This window comes from Brachyhypopomus gauderio, chromosome 14 (genome assembly GCF_052324685.1).
Source record: "Brachyhypopomus gauderio isolate BG-103 chromosome 14, BGAUD_0.2, whole genome shotgun sequence".
Lineage (NCBI taxonomy): Eukaryota > Metazoa > Chordata > Actinopteri > Gymnotiformes > Hypopomidae > Brachyhypopomus > Brachyhypopomus gauderio.
The window spans coordinates 10661754-10677961 of NC_135224.1; the positions used below are offsets into that span (position 1 = coordinate 10661754).

General features: G+C 36.6%; 1 protein-coding gene and 1 long non-coding RNA gene across 4 annotated transcripts; one reads left to right on the forward strand and one right to left on the reverse strand.

Annotated features, from left to right (window-relative positions):
* Positions 1–444: 444 nt before the first annotated feature.
* LOC143475216 (BPTF-associated chromatin complex component 1) lies at positions 445–7965 on the forward strand. 3 transcript variants are annotated; one of them, XM_076972992.1, is made up of 6 exons: positions 445–549; positions 2228–2322; positions 2906–3007; positions 3357–3577; positions 6429–6533; positions 6791–7965. In XM_076972992.1, exons 2-6 carry the CDS (start codon positions 2285–2287, stop codon positions 6853–6855), a joined length of 531 nt encoding a protein of 176 aa, XP_076829107.1. In that variant the 5' UTR covers positions 445–549; positions 2228–2284; the 3' UTR covers positions 6856–7965. The 3 variants fall into 3 exon arrangements, with proteins under 3 accessions (XP_076829107.1, XP_076829106.1, XP_076829108.1); XM_076972991.1 differs by lacking the exon at positions 445–549 and adding an exon at positions 1575–1809; XM_076972993.1 differs by lacking the exons at positions 445–549; positions 2906–3007 and adding an exon at positions 1576–1809.
* A 79-nt stretch (positions 7966–8044) lies between these two features.
* Positions 8045–15742, reverse strand: LOC143475217 (uncharacterized). The gene is made up of 3 exons (XR_013120955.1): positions 15592–15742; positions 11515–11625; positions 8045–9028 (listed from the first exon to the last, which is right to left on the reverse strand). It is a non-coding gene; the product is annotated as an uncharacterized LOC143475217 (long non-coding RNA).
* Between the last annotated feature and the right edge of the window lie 466 nt (positions 15743–16208).

Below are 16208 nucleotides of genomic sequence, written 5' to 3' on the forward strand. Positions count from 1 at the left end.
TTCCGTGCTGGTCATGTTGCAGATATGGGAGTAGGTTCACAAAATGTAAATAATCCTCCTCCGTATTCCTTCAACAGATATCTCAGGTCCTTGCTTTTATTTTATAGTTCAACACTGCCACTATACCTGAATAATGGAATATGAAATCTTTGGTTAATTTGCAAGAATTGCACAGCAGATTTGAGAAAAAGTCAACCATGATCACAAAATTATAGTGAAGAATAAAGTAAGAGGCAACTCTTCCTGCTACTACATCTAATCAAATATGGGTTCGAGGTGCTTTAGGTTGTTGTAGCAATGGAACCTTGAAGCAATCTCCAGGTCTGGTCCTTAAGCAAATTATGTTGATTGCAGTACTAAAGCAATTTGTTGATTAAGCAGGTAGAAACTTGGCAGCTGTGACTTAAAGGTTAACAAAATGAGCTTGGGCCCGAAAGGCTGGTGCTTCAGTCCCTTGATCAGCAACAGCTATGGCCGAAGTGCCCTTGACCAAGGTACCTAGCTGTCAATTGCTCCCCAGGTGATGCAGTAGATGGCTCATTACTCTGGGTATGTATGTGTACTCACTGCCCTGTGTGCACTATGCTAACTGGATTATGTGTATGTATGCACTCTTGATGGATTAAATCCAGAGAGAATTTCATCAAGGGGATAAAAAAAAAGTTTCTTCTTTAAAATGACCCAAATTGCTGATGGCATATCAATTATTTTATATAACTAAGGAATCAGAACTGCTAAATAAGAGTTTTCATTGTTTTTAAAAAACAATTACAGCTATGTTGTCGTTACATTCTAATAGCTATCACAAAAATGAATGCCATGGTGGGGGGTTGCTAAAGGGGGGGGAAATGGCCAATAATCATGGACTAGCACTATGTAGTAAGTTAGCAGAAGTACTGTGGTGTAATGTTGTAACTGAGAGGATCTGAGGTAAATGTTTCAGGACATTCAGATATGTACACATCCTCAGAGAGAATTATTTTCCCAGACTGCTGTTATTCTTCAGAACCAAGAGAACGAAATTCTTAAAAATCTAAACAAGCACAAGAATTGTGTAATGATTTCAGGTACACTTAAAACATCCATACTTTCACAGTTTCTATTTCGTCTGCGGCTGTTTAAGATTGCTTTTTCTATGTGTAGTGATGTTTTTCGCCCTCAAGAGGTCATCTTGTGCTCAAAGTGTGCTTTATGACTTGTGCCTTGTGTTGTATCGACGTCCTTGAAATGCTGTCTCAAATGTTTATTCTTGTAATGACATTTGCGTAATGACTTAGGCCATCATCCTCATCGTCATTTAATTGTTTTCATTGTTTCAATATATTTTGTTTGTTTAATATAATTAATACTCATGTACTTTGAGTAAGCCTCGAAATTTCCGAACTGACGCTAGGAGAACTGCACCAAAATATTTCCAGAATACTGAGGTGTTTCTCGAAACAATTAATTGTCGAAATTTAAACAATTATTGATCCCAGGAAATTTTTTTGATTCTTGATGCGTTTTATAGCGCATCTTTGATTGGATTGAGGCTCTGACTAGACCTAACCAATCACGGATGGCGACAGATTTTGTACCAATAGACATCGAGGACCGGAACGGAACGTTTATGGCGCACTAATGACATATTTACTTTAAGACTTTAATGTAATATTAATTTTCGGATTGTCCGTTTAAGTATATATATATATATTGCACTCAAGTCAACGTGCAGAAGACCGTTCCTCTGCATTTTTAAACTGCAAAACTAACTAGCTAGCTAGCAAGCTAGCTAGCACAAAAGGAACAATGACCTCGGCATCAACAAAGGTAGTTAACTTGCAAGTTAGCTAACTTTGCTAGCTAACATCGGCGTCATGGAGATGATGCTAGCTAGCTGGGTAGCACGTTAGCTGTTTATCTATCTGAGATGTTTATCTATCTGATTATAAGGGTAAATATCCTGTTACAAAGCTGGGTAGCGCTGGCTAGTTGTTATGCGTCTGCATTCAAGATGACGAGTTTCGTAGACTGTATCATCAACTAGCTGTATTTATGTATGTTATTCATTTATTAGCCATGTCTACACTTTGTTTTGACTGGTCTGGGCTGCTAGCTGGCGCGTTAATATTTAGCACGTATTCTATTCCTTTCCATCAATTACCTGAACTTTACGAATAGTCTATTTTTCGAGCAATATAGGGCGGACCTTCTTACGCTTTTCCATGAATTTTTTTTTTGCCTTTAGGTTGGTGAGATCTTCTCAGCCGCAGGAGCAGCTTTTACTAAATTAGGGGAGCTCACCATGCAGCTGCATCCAGTGTCTGACTCCAGTCCAGCAGGGTAAGTCGCACTGTAGGCGGATCCTGAACTGTTTACACACGTATAAAACCTTTAACGTGCCTGGTTTCAAACTACAGAGCCACTGCTGATGGGGGAGTGTTATTAGTGTGGCAGTCTCAATAAAGTGTCAACATTGACATCTAGATCAAACTGATCAAGAGTTAGGAGATGGGTAGCAAATTGTACATGGCAAAAGATGGACTGGAGCAGGAAAATGTCAAAATTTTAATTAAATTGCGGTTGCCGTCTGATATTGTTGTAATTACTTGTAATATTTATGGTTGACATAATGTGCAAAAGTTTATATTATTTGAGTGTGTAAATGCTGTGATCGTTGTTGTTGTTTGGTAGCTTTGTTTTCTCTTGAATTTCTCAAAGATATTTGCACAATTTAAACTCATTCCTGTGTTGGTTCTTTTAAGATCTTGAAATAAAAATTTAATCCCAATAAAAAAACATAAAAATTGTATATTCCGTTTATCAGATTTTTCAAAGGTTTTGCAGAATACTACACTGATTCACAATTTTAGTCAGTATAGTCATACCATGGGACATGTCCCCTGGTTGCTGTGTCTCCTTGCAGAGCTAAATGGACGGACACTGAGATTGACATGCTCCGGTCGGCAGTTAGGCGCTTTGGTGACGACTTGAACACACTCAGCTCTGTCATCAAGAAGCGCACCGTGTAAGGAATCGAGTCTCCTTACTATAGTATATATGCTGGGCCTGACTGTTCTTGTCTCAGCTGCAGGGTGTAGGATTTAGGCTCAGATATCATGAATGCTACAGTATTGGAAATGAATATAAGAAAATTTTCCCCCCAGAATTTAAATGGATGGGACCAGCTTTGCTTTGTTCCTGTGGTATGGTTATTATTGTAGCATTCTTTGTGGAAATTCAAGAGAAAAAAAAAATAACACATTTGTGTCATCAATATTTATAATCCAAGGGGGCCTAGTAAAAACCTAGTTTATGATTTAGTGAAGTATGTGAGCCTCATAATTGTTAAGTTTAACTGAACACCCTGTGATTAGGGCACAGATAAAGACTACGGTCAAGAGGAAGCTATATGAAGACAGTGGAGTTCCTTTGTCTTCAGACTCACAGAAGAAAAGCACCAAAAAGCTACAGGTTGCCATAGCTCCCCCTGCACCACCTACAGTCATAGCTGTACCAACATCTCAGGTTGTGGTATCAGCAGGCTTACAGGGTCCATCTACAGGTCCAGCCAGCATCAAGAAGCCAAAGACAGCAGGTGAGCTTCACCACAGTTTTCATTTAAGTTTCATTTGGACTGAACATAGCTGTCGCTTTTCATTCAATTCCATTTTGAGTCATTATAATTGATACTGGATTTCAAATCTGCTTTTTAGATTTACTAAGCAAATGTTAAATGTATAAGTAGCTGGTGATGTAGATTTAGATGTATGTTGTGCTTTTGAAAGCTTTTGGTCTAAAAGGGTTACTTTTTCAGCCATTTAGTGTATTTTGCAATAAATTACATTTAACTCATAGTTTAAATTGCCAGTTGTCATACTCTTCCATAAAGGAGGGCATTCTATATTAGCATATATATATATATATATATATATATATATATATATATATATATATATATATATATATATATATATATATATATATATATATACACACACACATACATATACATACATGAGAGTATATTACCAAAAAAGAGATTATATTTCAGTTTAGTGCCAGGCTGTGAATCCTTGTATTTGTAAGAGGGGATTGGTATTATTAGAATAAAAAGTTTTATACTGTTAAAAAACAATAATTTTCTAACAGTCACATAAAGCAAATGTTATTCATTGGCAAATTCATACCATCACTCAGTGAGATCGGATAAGGTCAGTACTGAGCAGAAATGTGCATTAAAAAAAAGAGTAGGGCTAAATCATGCTTCTCTCATTATAAAACAGATTGGGTGCAAACAGCTATTTTACAGTAGATGGTGATGTGGTTTAATTCTGAACACAGTCAACATTATGGAGTGTGATATTAAAAAGGAGAATGACAAAGGTACTAATTCAGGTGTGTGCAGGCAGTTGCTTGTTGGATTACGGAAGAAGTCAGGGATTACACTATAACTCCTGATACCTGACTGTACACTGCATATTAAATCTACTCTTATATACATCTACTATACGTTCTGAAGCCAGTTGACTGACTATAGGAGTTTTGTATCTTGAGTTTGTCATCAAGTTGTGTTGGCGTCTTTCACAAGTGACCTGGTTTTGAACAAAGGTTGTGGCCATGTTTTAATGTATATTCATGTTCTAACTACACCTGCAAATACTCAAATTCAAAAATATGATCTGCCCTTTTAAGATATTGTTGGAAACATGCCACAATTGAACAAGGAGCAACAAGTTACCATCCATTAACTTCTGAATATAGAGCTGACTAACATTACTATACAGCTTATAGGCACAGCTAGAACAGGTGTACACAATAAACTGGTATTTCACCACTGAATTTCATATATCCTGCATATCAATCAGGCCAGAGTGCATGCAGTGTTTCTCAACCCAGCAATTGGGGCATATCAGACAGTCCACATTTTTTTTTTGCTCTAACCTAGCTCTCAGTACAGCTGCACAAGGTATTCAGTGTTCTCAATGGCTTAGTTCTGGTGTGTTGGAAGCTAGGTTTGAGCAAAAATATGGACCAGCTGGTGGGATCTGGTGTTTGTTTTAACTCATTATACAACAGGGCAGAATATATTCAATGTACAATAAATGTTATTACATATTAGGGGTGGGCATATTTTTTTAATCTAGATTAATCTCACTGAAATCTTAAAATTAATCTAGATTAATCTAGATTATTCTATATTAAAATGGCTCATATGCGTGCTACCCAAGTAATGACTAAAAGTCAGTTTTTGAGATAGGATTTCTTAATACAGAGGGTGCATTAGACCAGGGGCTCATCTCCTGTTTCCAAAATGCATCAATGACTGCTTGAGGAAGCTGTTTTACTTTGATACTTGAAGAAAAAAAAAAACATGCTCAATAAAATGTAGGCTACTCGTGTTCAACGGTTTATTCAGTTAAACATGAATTTGTAAGCCTACATACTGTACATTAAATAACATTTATTCAGCTAAACATGATATTTGAAATGTAAGTCAACATTTAGTACATTTAACCTAAAGGACGTAATTTTCAAAAGTCAGTTTTGGTCCTCTGTAGTTTTAACGGTTAAAAAGAAATATTTAAATAGCAACGAATCTAGCGCTAGGACCATGCAGAAAATGACCGCTCCGAGCTCCGCTCCGTTAACACTTTACGTTCCTTAAAATGAATTTTCCATGAAGCAAACCTGGCGACTTCGTGGCTGCATCCATGTAAAAACACGTACGATTTGTAATTCACAGGTTTAAAAACTCGTTCTCGCCCCTACTGTGCAATTTGGTTAGGAATACAGCCGAGCTAAACTATCAAGTTGAAAGTCATCATAGTTTGCTTACCCATTTTGACCCAGTTCCCAACCCAACTTTAAGAATAGATTAACGGCGATAATTTTTATATCGCCCGATAAAGAGTATCAAATTAATGACCGCCGTTAACGGCCCACCACTATTACATATACTAAGTATATACAAATATATAGATTAAAAAGTAAAATATGTTAATCTGTATAGACCTCCCCTGTGTTGCACAACCTATGTGTTTGTGTGTTGTCAACATGTATTTGGTAATTTTCCCTGAGAACAAAGATCAGACAATAAGGCAACAACTGCACCACTGTATTACACTGATTTTAAAAACAAAATGTCTGGTCATGAAGTGTGGATAGAGTATGACCTTTCAAAACAAATTACATTTTCTTTCAGGAAATGCCCATTCTACAGGTGTACTTAATATTAAGAATATGTGGTATTGTGTTAGTTTAATAATAAAAACTCAAGTATTCTGAATTAAAAGGGCATGCCAAGGAAATTGTGCCTACATAAAAAGTGGGGGGAAATTTTTTTTCTTAAAAGGGAGTTGATATCAGTTGATACATCTGTTCCTTATTACCTGGACATAAATTATGTATTATAAAACATCAATCATGTTCATTTTTTCCATCAACAGATGTGACTCTCAGTGCTTTGAACGACTCTGATGTGAACAGCGATCTGGTAGATATCGAGGGTCTTGGTGATAGTTCTGCAACTAAAAAGCTCAATTTTGATCAAGGTACCAAAATCTATCAAGTCACTAGGCATGTGTTTTTCAAACTTATTTATGCCACTGAGATGAATCAGTTAATAGTTCACTTTATAAGTGAAAAGGTCTACATATTCTCTCCATATATTCTCAATATTTATTCTGTTTGGGACTCCTAGAACTGTAGTGCCAAAACAAAATTCTTTCTTAAGTGATGTTTACTGTATTGTTCTCACCAAACGAGCTGGTGTTGAAGGTTTTAGGTCCACTTTTTTTTTGTCCTTCAGAAAGTCTAAATCTCGACTCCAGTCTCATCATGAACTCTAGTGATCTGCCTCTTCTGTCCCGCTGAACCCAGCTGCTAAAGCATCAACTGGAGAAGAAACAGCTCACATCACTTCAGTCTGGGTGTTCCTCCAGGACGTCCAGCCTGGCCCAAAGAAACTGTCTCAGTGGTCAGAAGACCTTTCACCTTTTACAGATGGAGCTTAAATTCCAATTCGAATTTTAACAGTTAAATTTATATACCATAGAGGGAGACCTACTGAAATATTGTTTGGTTTCAAATTCGTCTTTTCAGATGTTGGAATAAAGAAATGGTGTAAAGCAGTTGGTAAAATATTTTTTTATAAAATATCAGATATGACCAACAATTTTTCATATACCCCATCTCTCTGTTGGATGCCATCAGGACTTGGAAAAAGTTGTAAATTCATTTATAGTAGAATTTATTTTTAAAAATTGGTCTGGGATCATTAATGCGCTTTGATTTTTTTTTTTTGTAATAAGACTTCAGACCATTGTGTTCATGAAAATGGGATTCTGTACTCTTGATGTCAAGTAGGGTTTACATAAGAGTATTCCGACTCAAATTTGTACATGTATTTTTATTAGATTTGCCAGAAGCCTGCAGACTACTTGCATGAGAGATTATGTTGACACATTTGCTTACTTTCTCAGATTTTGTAGTGTTCTAAAGGTGCTTAGTTTGCATAGGCCTAAAATTAGCAGTGCATGTATAAGAACTCTTCTGTGACCCAGAGAAGTTAAAATATTCCTCCTTCAGATGGGATTCTCTTAATCTGAGCTCAGAGGGTCATGTGGTCAACAAATACATTTGTATTCTAATATTAAATTATACTTGAGCAACAAAGCAAATCCTTCTCCACTTTATTTCTGAACAGTGACCTCACAAATTGTGAAATCACCACTGCTGCAAAATGTGAACATTTTTATTTCAACTTAGGACATTAATAGCAGATAATAACAGGGCAGAATTAATAATACATCAGCATTACTGTTAAAACACCGGTTTGTTCTTCCATCAGAGGACTGTTAACCCACCATCCATAAGGAGCAAACTTTCATACTTAATCTTGTAAAGATTGTAAAGCTGCTTTGTGACATGTGTTGTGAAAAGCGCTATACAAATAAATTTGATTTGATACTTCCTTTACCAAGACGGAGATACAAAACCAACTCCTAAGAACTCCCTTTTGTGACGTGTGTGTGTGTGTGTGTGCATTTGACTTGATGCATGTAAAAAATTAATTTAAAAGTCAAAGAGCATGCCTATTATAGGTTATTCTTGAAGTAGTTAATTTTTATTTATTTATAGGTGTACAAGAACAAAATTGTATCATACATTTTGTAAAGTAAAAAAAAATTTCCATCAAGACTACATTGTCTCAGCTACACTTCTGCAACATTTGGTAAATAATGAGCAGTGGAAGTGCAGCTTCAGACATTTCTCTCACATACACATAAACTCAATAAATTGTTCATCCCAACCCAGAGAGCTCTAACTGCTCCAGCTCTAAGTGGTGCTGATACTATAATAAAATCAACTGGCAAACACAACCTGTTGACTGTAGCTGAATGGTAACTGTGAGAGGTTCTCTAAAAGTAGTGACCTGACTAATCACACTGTTGATACCTACATACAAGATCTAACATTTTGTGCAGGAATAGTAAAGTGTTCAGAAACAACTCCATGTAAATTATATCCTGTCTCAGGTATCATTTCACCAGTATTTGAAGTGGTCACATGAAGGATGGGTTTACATTTTCTTAAATAGAAAAAACATGCAACTTAAAGCCAATATGCATCTTCAACTATTAGTTACCATTATTAACACACATTTCACTGAGGGGCTTTTCTAAGGTCTAAAGTATTTTTATTTGTTACCGTTTTTTAACAATGCAAGTACACTTTTATTTTCAAAACACTTTTTTAAAACAGTGGACCACAAAACAAAAGCAACTAGAATCAGCTCAGAAATGACTACTTACACAATACATAATATTAACGTGGCTGTGTGAATGGGTGAAAAATGCACACGCCACATCCACCTGCAAGAACAGGCGTTTCGTGTCAACCTGCATTCAAGAGAGATGAAGAGTGTGTCTGTCTGACGGGAGCAGCACAAACCATACTGGCAACCCAGGGAGAGGGCAGCTGCCAATATTGATGTGCTGCTAGTGTCAGGCACACTGAGACAAAGCTGCAGTAATGAGTGTGTGGTCTGGAAAAGGAACAGAGAGGGAGATTAGCACAAAGGATATTTTCCATGCACTACTGCCTGATTTACAAGGCAATACACACAAATAGATCTGGTCATCCATCATTATTTTTTGAAAATGTTCCTCTTTATTGAAACAAGTAATGAGTGCTCCTACAGATAAAGCTTAAAGAAAGCTGCTGAATGTGGCCACTTGCATTACAATAAATAAATAAATAAATACTCGTGCCATGTGCTTATGTCAATTCAAAATTTGCACTGCACAGAGACAAGTGAAAGTATTTAATACTGTGATAAATCACTGACCTAACGCAGGATAAATGTAACCAAAGCCCTTTTAAATCCCTCCATATCTGTTAAACATGTCAAACATTCATGCACTCTGCGGCCTCGTTGCACTATCCTTCCAAGTCATTGTGACTTGTTCGACATTAGCAAAAGTTGAACGTTGTGGCATCTGTTCAGGTGGCGGTGAACTTGGTGTCTTGCAGAATCACCAAGGTTCCCAGTGACAGCACACAATGATTTGGAACTCTGCTTTGGAACCTACAAACCATGATGTGCTGCTAGAGGGTACTCTGGACTCAATATGAAGTTAATGTGAGGTGCTGAAACTCCATATGACTAAGGAAACACTTCCAGAGAAGGAGATGAAGGGGAGAGAAAAGGAGGGGAGGGAGGGGGGATATTCTCTTAAAAAAAAAAAAAAAAAAAAAAAAACCCTTCATTTAATGGCATCTCTGATTATATTATTTATATATATATATATATATATATATATATATATATATATATATATATATATATATATATATATATATATATATATATATATAAAGCGAGAGATGCCTAGTGGAAAAAAGACTTGACATTTAGGGTTTAAAAATATCTGGTTTACTGAAGAAAAATGTCTGTGTTTTACATTCAGCAGAAAGTAGACTACTTTAATCGTGTTGTCATCATCATGAAGAGGGCTTGTGGTCATCTTTTCAGGCCATGCTAATAATTTTTTTTTTAAACCTAAAAGTGATTTGCTGATCATGGTGAAAATGGATGGTGACAAGGAAAACAAAATGGTGAATTTGTAAGGCAGATCAAAAAGGAGAAAAAATGTCTATCAAAAGACTATGCCACAAAAAGGTGTCTCCTGAAGCTTCAGCTAACAATCATTTGCACTCATGTTTTTCTTACTGCATTATCTACTATGATTCACACACGTTGGTATTTTAGAAAACGATATGATCCCATCACTCATATGAAAAAAATGGGGTTGACAATAGTGTTATAGACACAAAAGAAATTCTTTCATCAAAAGAATTAGATACTATGAGAGGTACACCAAATTTGTATTTCAAAAAGATAAAAGTGAAAAGCGAATTGAGACACCTATTTAATATTACATAGCCGAATATGTAACAGTGTGGAAAATGATAGTTAAATGAATTTGAAAAACTATTGTAACAGGTTTGCATATTTTGCAAGTGCCACAGAAAGTGAGGAAAAGCCAGAGGGAAGGAGCAGTGTAAGGGAAGAGCAAGGGACACATGGACATGGGAGTCACAAAGGTGTGTCCCTGACACCGACATTCAATAAAGACAAACATGATGGAAATTCCTGTTGAATAAAACATTATCCTGCATTTCAGACTCAGACTTTGAGTCTTTTTTTCTAACACTAATAGCAAATTAGCATTTTTTTTTACAGGGCCTTAGAAGACACTCTTACACCATAACTGAAATAGTTAAATAGTGTAGTGTCCTAATTTAGATGGAAAACCTGAATTCTCATATAAAACATTTGTTTCATTTTTATTTGAAATAATTCACTGAGGATCAGAAAGATTAATACTGAAAGGAACACTTTCTATATTTTATTGTTATAGTGTGTGTATCTGAAAATCTAGGCCCCTGTGGTGCACTCATGCTATAATCAAATTAAAACAGTCAAGATAAAATTAAAATGTATGTATTAACCTAATATACAAAATATGTTACTTTTATAATTTTATTACTGGAGAATAAAATGTAAATGAAACATTTAAAATAATATGTTAAATACTGCACATTACTGAAAGACAGAAGTTGGAAACTTAAAAATAAGTGATAAGGGCAGCCTATTTGCCATCTCAATCAAATGATCACATCAGCACAGATGAAGAAGGCATTAATTTCTACTGCCAGCTGCTCATCGAGAAAGAGCACAACAGAAAGAAAGAAAAAAAAAAAAGACATGAGATCAGGGAGGCAATAAAGAACCGACAGAGAGCCAGAGAGAGAGAGAGAGACGGAGAGAGAGACACCGAGAAATAGAGAAAGAGAGGGAGAGAGGAGTGAATATAAGAAAAGAATAGGCTACAAATGGGTGGGGAGTGCGAGTGAGTGTAAGCTCACGCACGCACACACACCCTGGCCTAACTTTGCTTACCCATTAAAAACCAGGGGCCATTTTGGTTAAGCTTTGAAGCAGACACAGAAAAGAAATACACTTACCTCGATCCTTTTTTTAAAGCCAGTTATGCAAGAGGGGAGAGGTGAAGGTGTCTGGTACTCCCAAAAGCAACCTTACTGATCACCCATCTTCCAATCTCGTCAGTTCTTCACCTGGACAGAGAGAAAAAAAAAAACACATTAAACTAGCTAAATTCAAATTTCACTTTTTTTTTTAAAGTTTTCAAAAAGGCAAAAAACTTTTCTTAAGGACAGTTTGCTATCTTTCATGAAACTAGGTTAAAATACACCAATTAAGGTTTGTCAATTGCAAAAATGCAAGTTTCTTAAAAATACACAGCAAGTTCAGCAAATAAACCAGCTAGGTAACTTAAAACAAATTTGTAGCAATGAAATAAAAAAGGCAACAAATCCACACATACACTTATCAATGGGCATTCCAAGTCTTAATTTGAGGTCAAAAATACACCCACTCGTCTAAGATTGGGGCTCCCATTCCAGGATGGGGGGTTCCAGGAGTAGAATAAGTGCCTAACCCTTTTGTCCCCCACCACCTATTTTCAGCCCTTAAACCCTTTTTCTTTCCCTGTTCACTTCCAGACCAGCAGTCCATGCAGTGTGCAGCCTCTGCTTAGCTGTAGCTAGTGAGGCTGTCTGAGGAACTTGGTAGGCATAAAAAGCAGGGGTTGTAGCCTTTTTCCCGGGGCATCACTTTCTACAATTAAAATGAACATTTTCAAGGGGCCTAAAAAATCCCAAAAAAAATCAGTACGTCACCCTAGGGTCCTCTTAGAAGGGTGTGAAATTTGGGGACTGATGCTTCAACCATCTCCGGGCAAAAAATTAATTTGTGGGACTTGGTGTCCGCGGCGCGCCAGTACTCTCGCTTGCTTGATTTCTTGTACCGCTGCCAAAGCATTCACACGGCCGACAGACAGAGAGGGGGGAGGGAGTGGGGGGTGGGTGGAGGGGGGTTACGACAAAAGAGGGAGCAGGCTCGACTGCAGAGACGCAGGGAAAGGGGGAAACTCGACGAAGAAAAGTGCTGTGCGTTTGTGGTACTTTTGTGCTATAGTTCAAGAAATCTTTCACCACAAACTCTCAACTCTCAGCTGCACAACAATAAATTCTAGGTTCAAACGTATTAAAAATGATTTTCATGCTTGGCCTTAGTTTCACACTGGAAGGTGAAACAACAACAACGAGACACAACAGCAAGCAGAGAAAGAAAATAAAAGTAGTAGCACAAAAAAAGTCCAAAGATCTCAATAGAGCTTTTATCAATTTGAAAGTTTTGAGAGTCAGAATACATAGGTTGGCTTATGTAGCAACACTGCGGGCTCTGTAGAATTAGACTAAGTACAAGTGGAGAATATGTTGATCTGGTTCCACAGATAGTTTTACTAAGGAGGATAACTGTGCTCGAACAGTTGCACGTGCACACACACGCACACAGCCAGACAAGACAAAGGCCTCTGAATATGATACTCGACCAAAAAGCAAACGTCAAAAGAAAGCAAAGTCAGTTGCAGTTGATCAATGGCAGTCACAAAAAGGACTAGAAGACAATCACCATTTTTTATCACCCCAGAAGAGTCAACAATTCATAATGACCACCACAGACTAGATTGGCTAGCATTAAAATTAAATTAGTCCGTGTGTGTCCCCCACCCCCATCCCCAAAGTAATTACATGCCCATAAAGCTTTTATATACATTACACCAAATACTAATGTATACAGAATATATTTTATATTTATGAAAATATTAAATCAGAATTTTTAATAAAGCAGCAAGTTACTTAAGCAGGAGCAGGTCTTTATATACTACCTTCAAGCACCATTTAATTCTGCTCAAAACATGTCTTCACTAAGCCTCAGTAACCACACACAAAAACAGGAAGACTGAGAGCAAGCCATAGAAGAAACCTTGACACAACATTTCTTTGATAGTTTTCACTTTTGAAAATTAAACATGACTAGAGATATACTTGACAAGTGATTTATTTGAATAAATAAGGGCTTCAGACTGAAATTCCACATAAATTGTTGTGGTTTCTAAACAAAAAAGAAAAAAAGTACCAAAAATTATGTGAAGAGAATCATTTATTCCAAAGCATCCATTAGAAAAAAATGTGCCACTTCTATTTTGAGCATATGCAATGCAATTGTATATGAATATATAATGTGATTGTCATATTTAAATCATAGAAACGTGATATTTTTGGGAAGAGGAATAAACATCAAATTAGACAAAAAAAATAGACTTAATATCACCATTTGTATCATTATTATTTTGCATTACCATACCATTGCATTTCAGCAAGTTAAAAATGTACTGGGAAAACCAAATGCCTAAGTGAGCTCTGCCAGCAGGTTCTCAGAAGAGAACAACCTATGGTGTGCTGCCACCTCAAAGTCTTTATATTGCATTTCCGAACTAGGCGCAGGGACTTGTACTACTGCAAACAGCAAAAAACAAAACCAATCGATTCCATAAGCACTTGAACAGCATCTTGTTTTGTACCTCTGGTAATCCAGCAACAAACTCTGGTAATCCAGGTAATCCCACTATGCACTCTCCCGAGTTTTCTTCAAAATAGACAACCTGCTGAACTTTTACCAACGTTACTGTGCCTCTTTTCACTCCATAAATGCATGTTTCTATAATCACATAGCTGCACAATACACCCCCGTAGCTTCCATTTGGCGAAGTGCCTTATCAATATCAATTTTGTTAATATACATTCTAAACGCAAGCAATTATTAAAGTGATTCTAAATAAATTAGAACAAACTAGTATTAGAAACAGGTATATAGGTCGTGCCAGGTCGTGAAGAAGAAAAAAAAGTGCATAATGCTAAGTAGAACTGCAGACCGTGCAAATACTGAACAGTGCTAATCATATAATTTTGGCACATCACATTTTTTTTTTCTAAAGAACGACTGTATTTTGGGGCAGCTGGCCATTCGCCACACATCTGCCACAGCGTGCTATAATTTGTAGCTAACCAATCAACGTTTCATACAAACGAAAGGATATGTCTGCAATGGATAAAAATAATATATACTGATTGGGCAACTAACCATCTCATGAAATGCAAATCCTGCAGCTACGCAGAACACATTTTAGATGGGGCTTTTTGTCTCTTTGAGGAGTGTCACTTTTATCCAGTAAATGTACGAAGTTTCACAGATAAATCGCAACATATTTCCCAGTATGCATATGCAAGTTGTTAATATATGAAACAGGGCTGAAGCCTCCTATAAAAGCAACACTAACATTTAATATTCTGCAGTGCTAAAATAGACTGGGGTTCTGTCAAAGCGCAGCTAGCTAACGTTAACTAATTGGCGGAAAAAAAACTGGGAGTGGTCCATGCCTTTGAAAGAAATCAAGCCTTAAACCTATATTTATCTAAACGTGACCAGGACAAATAACCCAAATAACTTGGCTAATGACTTGTGTTCGTTACAACACAAGTCAGCCAGCTACTGACATTTAACAAACCTTTGAAAAACAGGTGCCATTACACTAACTTGCCAACTGGTTATCTAGCTAGCTAACTTCACAATACACCCAACAGCCTCCTGTTCAACAAGCTGTGCGGAACTACAGTCAATGTCTCCCAGCCTGCTAGCTCAGGCCATTTGGCAAGCTAGCTAAACTGCTTTCTGGCTTTACTGGAGACACGACCAAACCTAACTGGCTAGTTAGCTGCTGTGAAACAAAACTAAGCACATATAAAGCTCTTTTAACTATCTGGCTGTGTTAGCAGTCGACGACCAAAAGTTAGGGATGGCCAAACAGCTCGATTAAGTGCCAGTATTGTTTCTGTGTCAGTGTTAACAACGGTAGTTGCAGTTAGTCAGTGTTGTAACTGACCTATACTACACTAAACTGTAAAGAGTAGAAACATAACTACGCATCAAGTTGGCAAATAAAATAAAGTCCAAGTAACCTAACTGTTGGCTGATTTAACAGCTGGTTATTCTATCCTATTCTATTAATATTTGGAAAAAAAAAGTAGAAAAATGTAGATAGATTAGCTGTCCAATACATTTAGATGAACTGTAGTTATTAAAGTCAACAATAGTTTGTAAAATGTAAAATTACTTACCTCTATAAAAATCTGACCGGCTCCATGTAATCATTGCAATATAAATCGTTGTATTATTGCAGAGTAGTGAAAAACACAGAGAACGTTTTAAAAACAACAAAATTACAAATTTGTAGCAATCAAGAGTTACATTCTCTCGTGCTCTGAAGTTTGAAAATGGCGCCAACGGTTCACCGCAGCAGTTCTAGACGGTGATGACACAAGGCGAAGAAAAAAAATAAATATAAATTTTCTTCTGTAGATAGAATTTTTTTTTACAAAGAATCTTTTGCATTTTGGGCAATCTTAACGAAACCGGGTATCCAGCAGTCATATAATTGCTTCAGGAATTTTTTTTATATTTTTTTGTTAAATTATTTTAACGGTCAGAGATTATTTTTACCGCGGTGCAGGACGGGAACTGTCTTGGCTGGTTTGGTTTTGAATTTCCAAACTGCAAATCCCGGATGTTCCATAAATCGACCCTATTGCAGCTACACGTTGCAAAGTAATTCTGTGTTCAGGGGTTGAATGTGCTATAGAACGTTTAGCTCGAAAGTTGCTCAATAATCGGTATTATGAATTGTTAGAAAGAGAAAATTATGCCTTAAGATTTTAGCTACTTTCTTCGCATCAGT

Bases quoted from the DNA above. Each gene is read 5' to 3' on its own strand.
- LOC143475216 (XM_076972991.1), top strand. From the start codon at position 1,789: ATGACCTCGGCATCAACAAAG. The intron at 1,810-2,227 runs GTAGTTAACTTG...TTTTGCCTTTAG, and splicing joins TGACCTCGGCATCAACAAAG to GTTGGTGAGATCTTCTCAGC. The intron at 2,323-2,905 runs GTAAGTCGCACT...GTCTCCTTGCAG, and splicing joins TCTGACTCCAGTCCAGCAGG to AGCTAAATGGACGGACACTG.